This window comes from Equus asinus, chromosome 4 (genome assembly GCF_041296235.1).
Source record: "Equus asinus isolate D_3611 breed Donkey chromosome 4, EquAss-T2T_v2, whole genome shotgun sequence".
Lineage (NCBI taxonomy): Eukaryota > Metazoa > Chordata > Mammalia > Perissodactyla > Equidae > Equus > Equus asinus.
The window spans coordinates 50171453-50191893 of NC_091793.1; the positions used below are offsets into that span (position 1 = coordinate 50171453).

A 20441-nucleotide genomic window follows, 5' to 3' on the forward strand; every position below is an offset into this window, starting at 1 on the left:
ATTAATTTATTTAGCAAACTTTTGCTTCTCGGATAATATAAAGGAAACTTTTACCTACTCAAAGACAAATTGTGCTCTGTTGTAGCTGTTGTCCTTAAGCATCTGAAGTCCTACAGCAAGATCACCACAGAGGAAATAGTTCCACAAAGAGCTAATATTTGTTGATCCCTTTTTAAGTGTCGGACGCTCTTCCAAGTACTTTGTCTATGTTAAATTTAATGCCCATAATGATCCTATAAAGTAGACACTCTATGATACCCATTTTACAGAGAGGGAAATTGAGGCTTGGAGATACTAAGTTGCTTGTCTGAGCTCACAAAGCTGATAAGTGAAGAAGCTCAAATTCAAACCCAGGAAGTACTGGGCCTCCTTAGCCTAATAGAAAAAATAGAGAGAGAGAGAGATGGTTTCTTCATTGACAAGTATTTATTGAGCACACAATAGATGCTGGGCACAGAGATAAATAAGGCTCATCCTGCCCTTGGACAGTCTGGTGACAGCAGAATGATTGTAAACTGATAAATTACAGTGCACTGAAATAGATATTAGCATTTAGGCAGGAACAGAGTACTATGGGAGAGTATTAGCATATTTTTTCCCAAGGGATAAACGTGATACTTTTTATACACTTGCCACTTTTCTTCAGCAAAAGATAATACATTTAGAACAGGAATTAACATATTTGAGAAAAGGAAGGGATCAAACAGTCACCAAGGATTTTTGCTGAATAAATGCTGTAGCTTGTGCAAAGATATTCCATTATTAATTAAACACCCAATAAATAGAGGGAATTTTTTAATGATCAAAAATGCTGACTATACTGCTACATCAAGGCAAAATTATAAGATTTTCTCACCCACCCAGCCCTCTTTCCTGGAGTATCATCGTAGGGAAATCCATAAGATAGCATTGTTATAGTCCACAGCAATGTCCAGACTCTAATCTGCACATCAGGGACTGGCTGGCTGTATCAGAGTTTTATAAAGTCACATATTTCCATGTCATATCATTGTGGATCTTGATATGGCAATTCTGGGATACAGCCTAGGTATCTATATTTAAAGGTGGCTCAGTTGATTCCTATGTACATCCAAGTTTAAGAACAGCTGGTCTAGAAGACCATGAACAGGGAAAGCCACTCATGTGATATTTGCTTTCTCTTTATTATCTTGGCTAAGGCTATGGGATTGGTAGGGAAGTGCCTAGTCTCTGGAAATAGATCTCAGTTCAGTTCCTTCTGTTCCATGGACTACCTGGGGACCTAGGATAAATTTCTCAGGCTCTCCATTACCTTTCTTACAAAGTTGTTAAGAGGATTAGATATAATGCACACAAAGCAGCTAGCAGTGCCTTGCAATTAATAAATGCTCAATAAATGTTAGAGTGCACACACATACAGAGTTATATGTATAGACATGAACACTCTTAAAATAAAATATCAAAATACATTAATGGACTAAAAGCAAAACTATCATAAGAACAAAATGATCAATCACTGTTACCTTTGTGGAAAAGGAGTAAGTGTGCCTTTGACTTTACTGGGCCACTTCTAAGTGGAGAATCATAACCCACTAATAATAAGCCCTTTATGTAGCCTCATGCTTCTCCTTCTCTAGCCACTCATACCGTAAAGATCTAGGAGTTGACGGATCTTATCCTTGTCATTAGTTCCTATCCTTTCACATCACGCAAAAACCAATCTTTGGACGAAAGGTACAAATCTCCAGTTATAAAATAAATAAGTCATGGGGATGTAACGTACAGCTTGGTGACTGTAGTTAATAATACTGTATTGCATATTTGAAAGGTGCTAAGAGAGTAGATCTTAGAAGTCCTCGTCACATAAAAAAATATTGTAACTATGTATAGTGATAGATGTTAATAAGACTAAAAAAAAAAACAGGAAAAAAAGCAGAAGAAGATAAAGGACATTGTCTCTAAGGGTCGTTACAGCTACAGGTTCTGAGTTTCTAAACTACTTAATTGCGCTAAAATATCATAACCCAATACCCTTGATATCGCTTACTCTCTGATAACATCACTTGGCCCTTAATCCAAAGGAATGACTGATGTCCTTTAAGAGCCTATGCATAAACCTGGTTGTAGATGTGCCTGGAATAACTGAGAGGTATAGCCAACTCTCAATTATCCGACAAAGTGTTTAAGTAATTTATCCATCAGTAAACTGGGTCAGGATTATCTCCATGAAATCCACACAGAGAAAGACCAGCATAAAGACCCAGGCATGGGCCTTTTGGCAACTGATTATGCACAGATAACAAGATTCCTTCCCAGGGCAGGCATGTCTTCCATCTAAGGTCTAGCCAGGGTCAAAATTTAACAACCAGTGTCTCTATCACATTGGGGAGAGAGCACAAGTCGTGAGCAAATTCATATATGCAGTGCAATCCAAAATTCTCTCTTATTAGAGAAGATTCTGAATCAACTAGCAAATTGAGCATACTGAGAAATAGCAGCCATTTTGATATCCCACAATGTGTGGAGATAGAGAAACTATTGAAAGATAAAAATGCAGCCATGTTTTAAAAGTGGTTCATTTATCAGTGACGGCTTTGTAAATTTCCATCAAATTAACCCAGTTTAAAGCTTTCTAGACTTTACTACTGCATGAAAGTGCTGTGAAAGTATTCCTCCAGTTTTTTTGCTATTTTTCCCTTGTCTCCTGAATGAAAACATACTCCTTCATATATTAACATTATAGGAGATCCAGTTCTCACAGTTTTACATCAGTTTAGTATTTTATTACCTTGTATTTATGCATTTGGAAATGGTAATAGAACTATTTGAACTCTCCTACCTGTATTGATTTGTGTGTGTATTTTCTAAAGATTTAGCAAGAGAAAGATAGAAGTATTTTCAGGATGGGAATGTCTACTCTTCCTAACGCTTTTTAACTCATTTCAGCGAATGCTCATGGACAGACTAGGCACAACTGCGGAGTAGGCAATTTTTCTCTTTAGGGGCTTTTGTTTTTCAGGACCACACTTCTCTTCGGTCTAAATATGTCCTGGGTACCTAGAATACCCCCATGCCTTCTTCATCGCCACTCACCTTCTTAGTAAAATCCAACTTTTACCAGATGTCTATTGGAAAGCCTTGTTAAATTAATCCATGCTAATGACTTCCTAAAATTGCAATAGGTACAACAAAACTCTTAAAGCCGGAGGATGAAATCTAAAAATATAGCATTTCAGGTTTTAAATGCAGGAGGGGATTTCAGTTTAAAGTTGGAAGCCTTCCTAGGTCTCCTGAAGTCACATCAGAGCCATGTTTTCATCCTATGGGAGAAGCTGGCGCTGTAAAGTTTTTAGTGACTGATCAAACTGAATTAATTGTTATAAAGGACTAAATTCCTAAACTGAGAGGGCTTTTATATATGCAGCTTTAATGGAAAAAACTTAATTGTTTACAAATAATCTATTAATTTTCAAAACATATTTTAAATATTTAGCTTGAAATAAGGCATACTTTCCTTAAGAGTGAGAAATAGACCACGGCGAAAGTAGGAATAGATGATAAACTTTCAGGGCTCAAGGAATACCTATGAACAAGTGTTTGCACATGAACATGTATACCCCAACTGAGCACATAGTTTGGCCTCTTTTTATGCATGGAACAAGACTTCCTTGGGAAGGTGGTCTGCTTTTTGTTCTTGCCTTCAAACGGAAAGAAAGAAGTAGAGAAACTGCTTATTAAAAAGTTATTCTTGTTAAAAAGTTATAGCAAGGGACTAAAAGCACTCCCAAGATAAATAACAGGTTAAGGAAACAAACATATGCTCTTGACAGTATTCATAGAGTAAGCAAAGCCAGTGGAAAAAAGAGAGCCACTCAGAACAATCCTTAAGGCAAGAGTTAAGATATTTTTCTGAAAACAATTAAAAACAAGGTTAAGGAGTGTTTGAAATAATACAATCTACAAACATGTTTTTTCAAATCTCTGAGTTACCTCTTAGTTTCTATTATACTATTCAATCATGTAATTTGTGTTATTTTAACAAGGCATTTTTGCAAGTAGAAGAGAAATATGACACTCTGCCCAGATCTCCCGAGATGGTTCTGTGCCCTGGTGGGGAAGGCAGAGCGAGAGGTACAAACGGGGAAAACTGATGACTCTGGTGAGCCTGAAAGAATCCAGCATTGTCCAAAATTCTGGATTCAAAGACCACTGAGTCTGCTTTTTATACATTGCTAACTCTATGGGCGAGAGCAGAGCTGGGGTGGGAGAGGGTCACCCTGATTGTGCTGCGGGGCTGGGTATGGCACACTAGCCACATCCCTGAGCTCTTCACTATGGTGAGAGCGTGATGGCCCCGTGTATTAGTACCACAGCCCTCCTGTGGCAATTCTAAATTGCAGGCATAGTGCCTAAACTGGGATAACGGGCCTCGAAAGGTCTGGCCTAGAATTTCCAACCCTACTAAATGAAATCAAATAGAACGAAAGCCAAAAAGAAGTCTGGAGGCTAATCATCTGTCCTAGAAAACGGGCAAACCATTGTTATTGAACCGTATAAGAGCCTAAGTTTTAATATTAAAAAAGAAATTAGAGAAAGGTATGAACAACCAAATCACCACATTTTCCTTTTAAAGGAGAATTCCATACATTAACAATTCATCGGGGGCAATTTACAAAGAAATTACAAGCATACTGAAAATAGGGTTTATATTGCACAAAGTTGTCTGTTTCCCCCTGTCCTTCCTGTTCTTCCAAAGAACTTAATAGAACATTACTAGTAGAATAAATGCTTAATAAACATCTATTGAGTGACCAAGTCAATGATTGAATGAATAGTTAAAAGATTGAACTAATCAGTGAACAAGCCTGTTTTCCTAGACTTCAGCCACAGATAAAAATTCATTCTGCCCAACAGCTATTTATAGCCCCTGCTCTCTCTCTAGTCCAGACCTGGTGAAGGAGCGGTTATGTAAGTTGCCTCCAGGGCTCACCACGGTCATTTCTTAAACTCTCAGTATCTGCCTGGTACTCTGACAAATGACTGAAGTCATGCTCTAACAGGCCACCCAGGACTGCCGCCTTGCTAAGTTCAAGGCTTTTATTTCTCAGTCCACATCCACCTTCCTGCAGCAACTGAGAGAATGGAACCGTCTCTTAAGTCTCCAAATCTATATGATAGTAGCAGTTATGAATCTCAAGATATGATTGAAGTGTGCTTGAAATGCAGCTTTGTTTTTTGTAACTCAATTTCATATTCATTTTCAGTCCCTTTCTTTTGTGAAAATGAAATCTCAACCAATTTGGGTTGGTCTTCTCTGCCATGTTGGTGCCACTCTTAGGTGTTGTGGCAGGTCTCTGGTAGGTCTCTGTATCAGTCCCTATCTGTCACATAACATATATGCTTCTTCTCTGAGCTTTACCCAGGAAGCAAGTCCTATAAAATAGGACCCTACAAAATAGGAGTGATGTCATCTGCCCTGGGGATCAGCTGGGAGGGAAGGAGACTCTCTCCTTCATCAGGGTCCTATCACGTCTGATCACAACCTTCTTCTGCTTTGCTTCTCCCTAATCCCAACGTGGAGAATCTTTAGAAGGTTGAGAGAAGCCTCTTTGTGTTTAGTTAGAGTAAACATAGTTTCCCCATCTATGTACAGTCTATACCGTGATGTTCAAAAGACTATTTTAAGACTCAAAAGCTAAGAAATGATTTTTTTGCTTTCTGTTATATCATACGTACCTTATAGTGTGCATATATATCTTATATGTGTGCATATCTGGTTACATCCTTAGTAAATTTCTCTGAAAGTAAAATTATTCACTATAGGGGCTTTATTCAATATACACAGTAGCACCCTACAGAAAAATTGTACCAGTTTTTGTTACATTATTAGCAGTATGTATGAGTTCATATATTTTGGAGATTCACCTCTTGTCAAATATATGATTTGCAAATATTTTCTCCCAGTTGGTGGGTTGTCTTTTCATTTTGTTCATGGTTTCCTTTGCGTTGCAGAAGTTTTTTAGTCTAATGTACTCCTATTTGCTAGTTTTTTCTTTTGTTCTCCTTGCCTTAGTAGACATGGTATTCTAAAAGATGCTGCTAAGACCGATGTCCAAGAGCGTACTGCCTGTATTTTCTTCTAGGAGTTTTGTGGTTTCAGGTGTTACACTCAAGTCTTTAATCCATTTTTGAGTTAATTTTTGTGTATGGCATAAGATAGTGGTCTACTTTCACTTTTTTGCATGCGGCTGTCTAGTTTTTCCAACACCGTTTTTTGAAGAGACTTTCCTTTCTCCATTGTATGTTCTTGCCTCCTTTGTCGAAGATTAACTTACCGTAGATGTGTGGTTTTATTTCTGGGCTTTCAATTCTGTTACATTGATCTGTGTGTCTGTTTTTGCACCAGTATCATGCTGTTTTGGTTACTATAGCTTTGTAGTATATTTTTAAGTCCAGGATTGCGAGGCTTCCAGCTTTGTTCTTTTTTCTCAGGATTTCTTGGGCTATTTGAGGTTTTTTGTTGTTCCATATAAAATTTAGGATTCTTTTCTGTTAAGAATGTCTTTGGGATTCTGATTGGGATTGCTTTGAATCTGTAGATTGCTTTAGGTAATCTGGACATTTTAACTATGTTTATTCTTCCAGTTCATGAGCATGAATGTCTTTTGATTTCTTTATATCTTCTTCGACTTCTTTCAAAAATGTCTTATAGTTTTCAGTGTATAGGTCTTCCACCTCTTTGGTTAAATTTATTCCTAGATATTTTATTCTTTTTGTTTGTTTGTAAATGTGATTGTATTCTTGACTTGTCTTTCTGCTACTTTGTTGTTAGTGTACAGAAATGCAATTGATTTTTTGAAGTTGATTTTGCACCCTGCAACTTTGCTGTAGTTGTTGATTATTTCTAATAGTTTTCTAGTGGATTCTTTAGGGTTTTCTATGTATAGAATCATGTCATCTGCAAACAGAAAAAGTTTCATTTCTTGATTTACAGTTTGGATCCTTTTTTATTGCTTTTTCTTGCCTAATTGCTCTGGCAAAAATCTCTAGTTCTATGTTGAATAGGAGTGGCTTTTAGTTTTTTCCCATTAAATATGATATTGCCTGTTGGTTTGTCATATATGGCCTTTAATATGCTGAGGTACTTTCATTCTATACCCATTTTATTGAGAGCTTTTATCACAAATGGATGTTGGATCTTGTGAGATCCTTTCTCTGCATCCATTGAGATGACATGTGATTTTCATTCCTCATTTTATTAAGGTGGTGTATCACATTGATTGATTTGTGGATGTTGAACCATCCCTGCATGTGTAGTGTAAATCCCACTTGGTCATGGTGTATGATCCTTTTAACGCATTGCTGTAGTCAATTTGACAATATTTTTTTGAGAAATTTTGCATCTATGTTCATTAGCAATTTGGGCCTGTAATTTTCCTTCTTTGTGCTGTCCTTGCCCGGTTTTGGTATCAGAGCCTCACAGAATGGGTTAGGAAGCATTGAGTCTTCTTCAATTTTTTGGAATAGTTTGAAAAGGATAGGTATTAAAATCTTTGAATGTTTGGTAGAATTCTCTAGAGAAGCCATCTGCTCCGGGACTTTTGTTTTTTGGGGAGGTTTTTGATTACTGTTTCAATCTCTTTACTTGTGATTGGTGTATTCAGATTCTCTACTTCTTCTTGATTCCGTTTTGGATGGTTGTATGAATCTGAGAATTAATTTATTTCTTCTAGGTTATCCAATTTGTGGGCATATAATTTTTCATAGTATTCTCTTATAATCCTTTGTATTTTCTGTGGTATCCATTGTAATTTTTCCTCTTTCATTTCTAATTTTATGTATTTGAGCCTTCTCTCTTTTTTCTTGGTAAGTCCGGGTAAAGATTTGTCAATTTTATTTATCTTCTCAAAGAACCAGCTTTTAGTTTCATGATCCTGTCTACTGATTTTTTAGTCTCTTTCATTTATTTCTGCTATAATTTTTATTATTTCCTTCCTTCTACTGACTTTGGGCTTCATTTGTTCTTTTTCTAGTTCTGTGAGGTGTAGTTTAAGAATACTTATTTGATATTTTTCTTGTTTATTGAGGTGGGCCTGTATTGCTATGAATTTCCCTCTTATAACCACTTTTGCTGCATCCCATAAGAGTTGGTATGTTGCATTTTGATTTTCATTTGTCCCCAGGTATTTTTCCATTCATCCTTTGATTTCTTCATTGATCCAATGGTCCTTCTGTAGCACGCTGTTTAGTCTCCACATATTTGTGACTTTCCCAGCATTTTTCTTGTAGTTGATTTCTAGTTTCATAGCATTCTGGTTGGAAAAGATGCTTTATATGATTTCAGTCTTAAATTTATTGAGACTTGCCTTATTTCCCAACATATGGTCTATCTTTGAGAATGTTCCCTGTGCACTTGAGAAGAATGTATATTCTGCTGTTTTGGGATGGAATGCTCTCTTTTTATCTATGAAGTCTGTCTAATCAAATGTTTCATTTAAATCCACTATTTCATTATTGACTTTCTGTTGGGATGATCTATCCATTGATGGAAGTGAGGTATTGAGGTCCCCTGCTATTATTGTGTTTCTGTTAATTTCTCCCTTTAGGTCTGTTAATAGTTGCTTTATATGCTTTGGTGCTCCTGTGTTTGGGTACATATATATTTATAAGTGTTATGTCCTCTTGGTGGAATGTCCCTCTTATCATTAGATATTGCCCCTCCTTGTCTCTTATTGTCCTTTTTATCTTGAAGGCTGCATTGTCTGATATAAGTGTGGCAATGCCTACTTTCTTTTGTTTGCTGTTTGCTTGGAGTATCATCTTCCATCCCTTCACTCTGAGCCTATGTTTGTCTTTAGAGCTGAGATATGTTTTCTGGAGTTTTCAGTTTTCTCTTTTTTAATGAATCGTGACTCTGCTCTGATTGTTTGCTTGGTGGTTACTGTAAGGTTTGTATAAAAGATCTCATGTATTAGATACTCCATTTTCTGATAGCCTCTTATCACCATTAACACAAGCAGGTTCCATCCCTTTCCTCTTCTCCTTCTGAGTTATTATTGTCACAAATTATTCCATTTTGTTTTGTGAGTTTGTGATGTCGAAGTGTTTATAGTTACTTTTGATGCTTTCCTTCCCTTTATCTTTTAAGTTATAATTAAGTATTTGCTACCCTGTTCTGAAAGAGAGCTGCAGTTTTCTTATTTTGTGTGTCTATATATCTACTTGCTCAAAGCTTTGTAGACCTTTGTGGTGTTTTTTCAGGTGTGAGAGCATCCTTAATTATTTCTTGCAGGGGAGGTCTAATGGTGATGAACTCCCTCAGCTTTTGTTTATCTATGAAAGCTTTTATTTCTGATTTAGATTGTAAATTTCAGTGACTTCAGGGTTGGTTTCTGGAGATTCATCACTCTCCTCCTGCTCTGAATTGTTGCTGTAGTTTCTCATGGTGTTTGATGAACTAATCTTTTGCCAGGGCATTTGTGGTAGTATCAGGTCACAGATGCAACCTGCAACCACTGGGGAGAAGCAGGAGCTGTGTTTCTGATACCACCCCATCTGCTGGAAGTTGTGCAGATATGGTGGAGGGTTCCACTGGCCAGGAAAGCATTCACATGCAGGCTCAGGTCTTCCTCTGGGCCCAGATGCATTCCCACTTGTGGGACCACAGTGGTACTGTGGGTGCTTGTGCCAGTTGGGAAAGCTTTTGCGTGCATGTCTATCTGCCACCGCCTATTCTTATGGTCATGCCAGCTGCTGTCTTTGTTGGGCCAGGCTTCTTTACAGGGTCCAAGCCTAGGCCACTTGTTGGGACCACAGCAGCAGGGTGGGCTCTCCCACCAACCAGGATAGTGTTTGCTTGCAGGCTCTGGGCTGCTGCCACCCCTTCCCACAGTCACGCCACACTACAATCCCACTTTCAAGGCAGCAACAGTACTATGGGCACTTGTGCTGGCTGGGAAGGTATTTGGGCATGTGCATAGGGCTGCGGAGGAAGTGTAGGGGAGTGCTCGCCTATCTCTGCCACTTTCTAGGAAGCGAGTCCATCCACCTTCAGATGTATAGCTGCATGGGTCTCTCAGGTGTCCCTTTGTGCTATGTGGGTAAGCTCCTTTGGTCAATGAATGTCCATTTAGTTGTAGTTCAAAGGGAGAGAGATAAAGGGAACAGCTCACTCTGCCATGTCACTGATGTCACTCCCTATACTGTAGTCTACTAAGTGGACAATAGCATTATGTCTAAGAAAACAACGTACACACCTTAATTTAAAAAATGTTTTATTGCTAAAAAGTGCTAACCATCATCTGAGCCCTCAGAGAGTCATAATCTCTTTGCTGGTATAATAATAATGAGAAAGTTTGAAATATTGCAAGAACTACTAAAATGTGACACAGAGATGCAAAGTGATTAAATGCTGTTGGAAAAATGGTGCTGGTAGACATGCTGAATGCAGGGCTGCCATAAACCTTCAATTTGTAAAAAATACAATATGTATCTGTGAAATGCACTAAGGCAAAGCCAATAAAACAAAGTATGCCTGTTTTTAAAAATACATCTCTACCATTTTTAAAATAAAAATGAAATACTTTGTGTTCACCTGTATTTCTTTGATTACTATGGAGCTCCAACATCCTTTCACAGGTTTATTGAACATTTGTGGAGTTTTTAAAATTATTTGTCCATGTGTTCACTTGCCCATTTTGCTTAGATCCTTATTGACTCATATGAGCTCTTCATTTGAAGAATATTAATGAATTGACGGTCATATATTGAAAATATTTTTTTCTGGTTTGTTACTTGACCTTTTTATGGTGGTTGAGACATAGAAACTTATAATTTTTAAATCTGATTTTGTGATTTCTTTTCCTTGGTATTTTACTTAAGAATTCCTCTTGCATTGCAAGATGGTGAATGTTCAGCCATGTTTTCTTTTAGTTGTTTTACGGTTTTACTTTTACATTTAAATGTTTAATCAATCTGTTATATATGGCATAGACTAAGATTGGGGTCTACATTATTTTGTATCATTTAATTATTATCTGTTCCAGCATCATTATTTGACAATATTTTTCCCCTTTGATCTAAATTCCATTTTTATCATATAATAAAGTTTTACATATGATGGATCTGCTTCTGAACTCACTGTTCTATCTACTGTCTCTTACTACATCAATAAGACAGTTTTACTTATTGTAGATTTTTAATAATTCTGATATCTGAATGGAAAGTCCCCCTTCATCACTATTTTTTAATTTTTTCAAAATTCTCCTGACTAGTGCATTTACTCTTCCAGGTGAAATTTAGAAACCCCATTCTAGATGTTAGCGTTACCTTCTAGGTCTTCATTGTTTCTCACCCTCCTAACTTGAATCCCATTCAACCCATTCTTTACCCTATAGCAGCCTAACCTGCTTATAGTCCAACTGCAAATGCAATAAATAGCAATGCTGATGGCAGTAAATACCATTTGCCATGCCTTCTTCAAATTTCAAACTGGGATTTAATATGATACTCATTTCAGATTTGTCTCTCAGGGAAAAGAACATAGAAGCTCTCCCCTTCAAGAAATGTCACTGTCTTTTCAGAGTGTGGAGGGAGAACACCATGAGAAAGCTGTGGAACTACTCAAGGCCGCTAAGGACACTGTCAAGCTGGTGGTCAGATACACCCCAAAAGTCCTGGAAGAAATGGAGGCTCGCTTTGAAAAGCTACGGACAGCCCGGCGTCGGCAGCAGCAGCAATTGCTAATTCAGCAGCAGCAACAGCAGCAGCAGCAGCAACAAACACAGCAAAACCACATGTCATAGGTGAGAAGCGCCTTCTTCCATACAAGGAAAGTCCCTTCCACATACAAGTTTGGGTTTTTTTTAATAGTTTCTTAGACAGCTGGAACAAAGTCATTAGATTTAATAATCGAAAAAAATCAAACAAAAAACAATGATCTCAGAAAATGCAAACAAAATGATTGCTTACTTTACATGTCATTCAACTATATTCCCTGCAAATGTAAGCTATTTTGAAAAATAATATACTTTGAGAGGGCCAGGTACAGACTATAGATGCCTTTATACAAATTAGGAAAATGCAGGCTCTGTGCAAACCCCGCTCCTTAGACACATAGCAAGATGGCAAGACTGTGGGCTGGATTCCAGTCACCACTCTCCGCCTTGGCTGGCTGCCGTTGCACAGTATACAACCTAAACAACCACATAGTGCTGATCCTGGGAAGATCCCCTTTAGAATACTAAAGAACAGTTTATTAGAAAACTGCTCAACTGAAAAGAATGAAGTGGAGACCTGCCGGTGTCCATGATCTGAGAGATTCTGAAATTCTCTTTGGGTGCTCACTTAAAATGTGTCTAAAATGCAACTGCCTTTTTCTAAATTCCACTTTGTGACAAAGAATGCTAAGTCAGGTTTTGCTATATATTTTTTCAAAATTCAAGAAAAAAAATGTGAAGAGTAAGAATCACCATCTTTGAAGTGCCTGCTACGTGCTGCACCCTTCTCACATGTTATCCCTAATCCTCAGAAAAACCTTTCAAGGTAAGTATCATTAAAAGCTCCTTTTTTAGATGAATGATATGAAGCTGCAGTAGCTTCAGTGGAGTCCCCACAACCACACTTACGAGTAGCATAGGATTATTTTCCTTCTTACTCTACCAGGTATTTCATCTGCCAACATCAGATATTCTGGAGTTATAAAAATTTTCCTTACTATCCTTTGGAAGAGACAGCTCATATCATCGGATACTTCCACACCATGATGTCTACAAATGTGTATTTGAAATAAGGTTCCAATGTTCTTGGAAGGATGACAGTGGGTCTTGGTGGTTTTAACTCATTTAATATTGTATTACTATTTGCACTATCATTAGAAACATTCAATATGATATGAGACTTTAATTTTTTTGTGACACAGAAAGGAGAAACTACATGGGGAAGTAAAAAGAGTATGGGCTTTGTCCTCAGACAATCCTGGAAATCCAACTAGGTATCTTTCTTTTACAGTCTGCTAGTTTTATTATATATACCACAGTTTGGTGTCTTTATCTAAAATTACCTTCCATTGTAAAAACTACAATATTCAACCATAAATATTTATTTGGCACTGCTATGGACCAGGCACTGCCCAATGGGCTGTAGAAACAGGTTAAGCAAAGCAAAGTCCTTGCTGTCACTATACTTACATTCAGGCTGGAGGAGATAGTTGATAAACAAGTAAATAAAAATGTCCTATTGGGACCTGTACTTTGCAGAGTTGAAATAGGGTACTTTGATAAAGACTGGCTAGGTGGTGACTTTCGATTAGGTGATCAGGGAAGACCTCTCAAAGGAGGTGACATTTAAACTGAGATTGAATGACTAGGAGAAGCCAGGAAGCGAGCATAAGAAGAGGAGGAAATTGCCAATGCAGTTGCTCTAAGGCAGACATGAGCCATTTGACATTTGATAAACAGAAAGAAAGCCGGGGTAGTTAGGGAATAAAAAGTGAGAAGGACAGTGAGATAGGTGGGGGCCAGGTCACAGAAAGCTTTTAGACCACTGAGAGAAGTTAAATTTGATTGCAATGGAAGCCACTGACGGTTTTTAAGCAAGAGTGTGACACAATCTGATTTATGTATTGAAAAAGATCACTCTGGCTGCTATGGGGAGAACAGATTTTGGAGGGTAGGAGTGAAAGCAGAGACTACTTAGGAGGCTATTGCATAGTAGTCCAAACAAGAGATATGGTGGCTTGGACTAGGATGATATCCTTGAGATGGAGTGATATGGACACATATGGAGAAGTCATTTTGTCCATACCTTTCTCCTCTCTATCCACTCCAAATGTAAAGTTACTTTCCATTTGTACCGTCAGATCCCAAAGATCTTTTTGCAAATAACAGTCCACTATTCTTTAGTCAAACATTGACTCTCTCTCCACTCTTTTTTTCTCCCATCCTCAGTAATACAGACTTGCAACAATTCTCCTAACTGGTTTACCACACTGGCCCACAGTAAAATTGTTCTGAAGTGTTTTGAAAGAAATATGTTGTCATTCAGACTTCTGAGGTCTTCCTAAAAGCTTCCATAAGCTTGGAAGCTTACTAAAGCTTACTAAAAGCTTCCAAGCTTACATAAAGCTTGAATGACCATAATATTTTCTGGTCATTCAGGCATCTTTGGAAGTAGACAACTTGGCCATAAATATTTGCTGGGCCATGTACTCAATTCCACTTCCATCAGTCTTGATTAAATTGCTTCAGAATTTCCTATTGTCTCATCATGAAAGATGAACATTTTTATTAAAAGGCATTTTCAAAGTATGTTTTTTCCCGCACAGGATATGGTAAAGCTCTATTTAAGTAAACATGAAATTTATAGTTATGCTTGCCAACACAGCACTTGCAATCCACATGATCGTGGCCCCTTGAGATGAAGCTGTAGTGGCCATTTGAAGTACAAGTGAAATACAACCAAGTCATGTCATCCATGGATTTTATGGTGAATTCAGTCAAAGAGACCTACATTACCTCTTGTTCAAATTTTAATTAATTAGATTTTTAAGGATTAAATGGATTTGTTACACTTGCTAACTCATGCTATGGTTGCTTTTACAAAGAGATTTGAAGCTAGCTTGACCTATTTACTTTGAGCAGAACTCTGATTTTTTTTTTCAAGTTTGATAATTCACGCAAAGACCAGGTAGAGCGAAATACTTGTCGGATGTTGTCTTATTGTTTATCACATGAAATGCAATTTCTATTCTCTAAATGAGAAGTAATAATTTTTTTTATCTGAGATGGTATAAGCTATGAAGTTACCAGTAATAGTAAGTGCTGGATACAAATGGAAAATAGGCTGAATGCAAGTAGTGTGTGGAGAATATCTCTCATGCCTACTTTTAATTTTAAACTGTCCTAAAGCAAAACTCAATTGTCTTTTCCCGTAAGTTCCATGTTTGATAATTGGGAAGAATAGATTATGTTTTTTAAGATGTAAAAGATATGATCGTTATACAATTATAATATAGAAATCTGGACAGAGAATATGGTTTTTTTTTTATGCAATATCCACTATTTTTGAGAAAGCATAACATTGATAAGTATCTTATTTTAAAAGTGTGACTGCATGTACACCCATATTTCACCCAGTTACCAAAGAGTAAAAGTAGGAAGGAAGAGAAATACTCCTTGAGATGTCACCATTCTGAGGAATTCAAGACCAAAAGCTTATTTAACTTCTCTGACCTTCTATTGCTGGATCTGGGGTAGAGAATTCATTTTGTTCAAAACCAGGCTGGATCTTAACAGATATACAGAGTACAGCTGGTCTTTGCCAGTGGCCTCACCAATTTCTTTTTCCTCCTGTTCTTCAGGCCCCTATTTATCTAACTTTGTCCACTACTGACTGTTCTATACCTTCTACTACCACTGCCACAGCCATGGTCCTGGTGATCTGACCTAGGGAACTGCTACCCAACTGAGAGGACCTGGAACTAAAGGCTGACTCTGATAAAATTGAAACCAAGGAACCCAGAGTTACCAAGCAGAAAACTGGGCCAGAAATAATCATCATAAGGCTGGATAACATTTATTAAGCAATTACAGTGTGCCCAGAACTTTTCTAAGTGCTTCATATATTTAATAATTACTTAATCTTCACAATAATCTATAAGTATTAGTTGCTATTTTTAATCTCATTTTAAAGAAGGAAACTGAAGCATGTAGGATTTTTAAAAATCTATACCACATTTCACAGCTAGTAAGTGTAAGGCATGAAGAATTATTCCTCTACCCTCTAGGTACTTCTGACTGGTCTGAGAATTAAATTAACATAAGACAGAATAACAGGAGAGAACCAAGCAAAGTTTAATAATATGTATACACGGAAGACATCCAGGAAAACTAAGTAACTTGCCAAAATGGCCAAAGCCTCCACCTTAAATATCGTCTTCAGCTAAAGACAAAAGAAGATGTTGGGGGTAGTAGTTTGGGACTTCAGAAGGGAGGAAGGCAATTTACATGGAGATGGAGAAGCAAATGTTTGGTAAACAAATGTTTCTGGGCCATCTATAACCAAATGAGAGAGAACTTTGATAAAAATGGGCCTTATTGGGTGCCTCCCTGTCTATCACACCTACTTTATATTACAGTATAGTTATCTCTGGTGATAGCTCTTTCCTGGGACAGGCCTTCTGTCTTAAATTCTTTTAGGCAGTCATGGGGAGGGTCAAAGTTTCTTCATACCAGAGATGCACATTTTGGGGTGGCAAATTCTGATCCCCCACATAAGTGATAGGGCTGTGATTCAAACTCAGAAACATGGGCTTCCAAGCCTCTGTCTCCTGAACACTGTGCTTTTCTGCCTCTGTCTTCACTGGCACCTGCCCTCGCATTCCCCTATCCACCCTTGGAGTCACGTTCGCAGGAGCTTTCCAGGGACTCGTTCCCATGCTGCTTAGAGTTGGAGTTATCCAATGCACCCCACCACTTACCTCCAAACGCGTACCCCATACTTCAAAGTATTTCATCCTCACAGTTGGATTAGTTTCCTATTGCAGTGCTACAAATTTATCACAAATTTAATGGCTTAAAATAATGCAAATTTATTATCTAGTAATTCTGTAGGAGAGAAGTCCAATGCAGTCTCACTGGGCTTTAGGAGGCTCTAGGGGAAAATTCATTTCCTTTCCTTTTCCAGCTTCTAGAGGCTGCCTGCATTCCTTGCCTCATGGTCCCATTCTTCATCTTCAAAACCAGCAATGGTGGTCGAGTTCTCTCATTGCATTGCTCTGACCTCTGCTTCCATTGTCAGATCTGCTTCCCCAACTCTCTCTCCTCTCTCTTTTTCCACTGTCAATTACATTGGGCCCACCTGGATAATCCGGGATAATTTCCCTATCTTAACATCAGCTGTTTAGCAACGTTAATTCCATTTACAACCTTCATTTCCCTTTATCATGGAATCTAACATATTCACAGGTTCTGGGGATTAGGAGGTGGACATATCTTGGGAGCCATTATTCTGCCTGCCACAGTGGCTCATTTAAAAGTTAGCAAATCAATTTGATTAAAAAATTTTACACTAACACGGAAAAGACGCCTTTATTTCAAAAAAAATCATTAATCTGTTGAATTATAAATCATGGGAATGAGGGAAATAGTGAGAACATTTGATGCAGAAGGTTCCTCCTAGTGTGCATTTCAGTGACCCACATTTTGGATGCCCAGTGCTCTCTCAGGTGCTGGCATGTCTCTCATGCCTGCTCCCCTCTGGATAGATGAAGAGATCTAAGACTCTTAAATTCACCTGTCCTAAGTCCCATTCCCTTGGGACATGTAACTCTATGATAAATTTGTTCATTAAAAACTCAGTCACTAGATCTCTGTCACCTGGTAGCTAAGGGACTTGTAGGAAGCTATTCAATATAAGACTCGGTAAAATGGTCTGTTGTGGAGATTAAATAAGAAAAAATATGTAAAACTCTTAAAGTATGTGGCAATTAGCAAGCTCTGAATAAATTGTAGCTGGTAATAGTAGTAGTCGTCGTGTTGCAGTGGTTACAGTGTTAATGGCAGATCATGCTTTCATGTCCTATCTTGTTGGGTGGCTCAGGAAGAAGCCCAGGGGCCTCAAGCATGGCTTTCAGTTCCACTCTGTTGGCCCAGGGGCTTTGAGGCCCATCTCTAGAAGGCGTGGCAGCTGGCGAGTGTTGATGCAGAAGAGGCAGATTGCAAGGCGCCCCCAACTTTCATGTCAACCAGAGCAGTTTGTTAAAATCTGTTTTGTATATGGCGCTCTGCATTCATTGAAATAAAAATATCTTCAGCTTTAAAAATACAGATTAAAGGGCCGGCCCCATGGCCGAGTGGTTGGGTTCGCATGTTCCACTGCAGGCGGCCCAGTGTTTCTCAGTTCGAATCCTGGGCACGGACATGGCACCACTCATCAAGCCACGCTGAGGCGGAGTCCCACATGCCACGACTGGAAGGACCCACAGCTGAGAATATACAACTATGTACCAGGGGACTTTGGGGAGAAAAAGGAAAAAAATAAAATCTTTAAAGAGAAAAAAATACAGATTAAAAACGACTGCTCTCTCTGAAAAAAATGACTCCCTAATGGTGGAAGAGTGACAGGTGTGGGGGAAGTGTTTGGGGTGCTGCTCTCCCAAATCTGACCATATGGGCAGCTGCCTACTCTGTTTTACTCAGTGTTAGGCTGAACTTGTGGGAGAAGAAACAAGCCTATCTGCTTCAGAGAAGGGATATTGGTGCTTGCAGCCTTTCAGAGAGAGGTTGTGCTGGCCTTCACCTCAACAGGAGTACCACTAATCGCCCTGAGTTGCAATATAAAGGTTAACTATCGTATGCCTTCGTGAAGAAAAATAGAATCATCTGGAGTTGGGAGTAAGAAATGTTTTACATGTTTCCAAACTGGTGTTCTTTATTTCATTTTAGGGAAGAACTGTGTCTTTTCCATCCTCATTTGATAATTACTTCCTTTGCAAACATGAAACAATTTTTTTTTCAAATGTGGAAGATTGAACATGAATGATAGCGCCCAAAATACTCCTTGCTGTTCTCACATAGCACATGCTCTTGTGGTATTTTTAGCACATTTTAGTTGACAAATGAATACTAATCACGGATGTCTTTTCACTCTTTCCCCCTCAGGTCCTTGGAGAAAAGCTACTTGATCAAACATCTGATAGTCACAAATTTGAAACCGTGCTTCAGAATCCTAGCACATAGTCAAAGGAAAAGACAATACTGATAATTATACCTATCAAGAAGCTGTGAACACGTGTTGTATAAATTCTTTACCATGGCAACTCGACACCTTCTTTCTCTAGGGCTGAACCCCTGCTGCTCACGTGCTCTTTACACACACAGACCTTCCATTCAGTGTGATGGGAATTCTCAATGTGTAAAGGGAGAGTTTTCCAGTCTGCAGACTGAAAGAGTATAAGAAGAATGAAGTCCATGACTTTCAGAGAAATCACCAGGGCCAGGATTAACTTATTCTTGGGTCTATAGCTTTTCCAGAGACTAACAAATCCCTCATTAGCCTGTGGTTCAAACTGCATCAGTTCAAAGTTGTCACCACTTAAAAGAAACCTACACATTGCCTCTCACCCTGACCTGTTCCCCAATCGCATTGCTGAGTCGTCTGAGTTAGAATTCCAGTTAATAGCGAATTCAACCTCTATCCCCCTCTTGAAAATGGCAAGTTATTACATTATATTTGTACTCCATTCAGGTTCTAGAAGCAATTGGCTTTTTATTTTTGGTTTCCATAAATTTTATTATGCACTAATGTAGTGGGGAAATTTTAGCTCAACTTTTAGTTTGCTAGAAGCAAGAATAGAGAACTCTACTACTGTAGTTTTTTTTTAATTTAAGTATTGCTTATATCTATTATTATTAATTCTAACAGAATATAATGTATATTTATTCCACAATATATATATTATCAGAGTGTATTTGTTACAAACTTAGGTCTTTTCTTACCAAGTGTTACGAATCTGGTAAGAGAATACTAGCAAAGGACCTAGCTTCATGAACTGATCCTCATGATATTTATATCGAACCCTGCTCTCAATATTTTTTGTTAAGTTTTATATTTTTGATTGATAAACTCTGGAGAAATCTAAACTCTTTTTACCTACACTGACGTGCTGTCATAAAAGTCTATTTGAGATTTTAAAGCTTAGGGCTTTACAAAACTAAATTATAGTATATATGCATGTATATACACATATATATGTCATACAAAGTTTAGATCAGTATTCCCAAATAGAAATTGGATATTTTTGGCAATCTAAGATCAAAGGTATTATTCCTGTTGAAATTAGGAATATGTAAACCAGTGATATTGATTTTGTGAATGAAAAGATGCTGCTGCATCTAGAGGGAAAAGATACCTACTTCATTACACATATTCATGTAGGTAAATAGACAATGAGATATCATCTTTCAGAAAGTACCATTTACTGGAAAATGATCTATTAGAGCCAGCTATACAGATCATAACTTTCAGCTTACAATAAATCTAGGTACGTAAGTCTGATTTGACTCTATGGAATGAATAGGAAGCAATAACTATTTGGGCATTTAAATACGTTAAGCACACAAATGTACCTGAAAAAAGAATAAATCTCTAGCTAAAACACTCTAGATAGATCATGAAAACTAAGCAAATATTTAAATATACCCTTTTCTCAAAGGCAGAAATTGATTCCCCAAGATACAATAAATTTCACGTTTCAGATAGTCCTCCAGATTAGAAATTTATGAAGCTCAGTTTAGGAACTGTTTTCATGAAAATAAAACCAATCAGAACTGCCCAGCACATTTTATTTTGCCCTGTCAGGTTGTATTATTGTCAGTCCCAAGTTCTGGCTACTCTTCATAGTCTGTCACCCAACAGAGGACAAACAGCAAGGAAAGGAGGAGGTATGCCAATTTCAACAGTGT

The 20441-nt window shown here is 37.8% G+C and overlaps 1 protein-coding gene across 6 annotated transcripts in view; it reads left to right on the forward strand.

Moving 5' to 3' along the window:
• The window catches only part of LIN7A (lin-7 homolog A, crumbs cell polarity complex component), a 131502-nt gene extending 111329 nt beyond the window's left edge, over nt 1-20173 (forward strand). For 4 of the 6 annotated variants that reach the window (XM_070507242.1, XM_044747306.2, XM_044747308.2 and 1 more), the window contains 2 exons: nt 11562-11783; nt 18639-20173. In XM_070507242.1, the coding sequence (XP_070363343.1) occupies nt 11562-11783 (222 nt within the window). In that variant the 3' untranslated portion in view covers nt 18639-20173. Of the gene's footprint in view, nt 1-11561; nt 11784-12422; nt 12555-18638 lie in introns of those variants that run through there. The other 2 variants (XM_070507243.1, XM_070507245.1) reach the window with 1 other exon arrangement.
• Nucleotides 20174-20441: the final 268 nt, after the last annotated feature.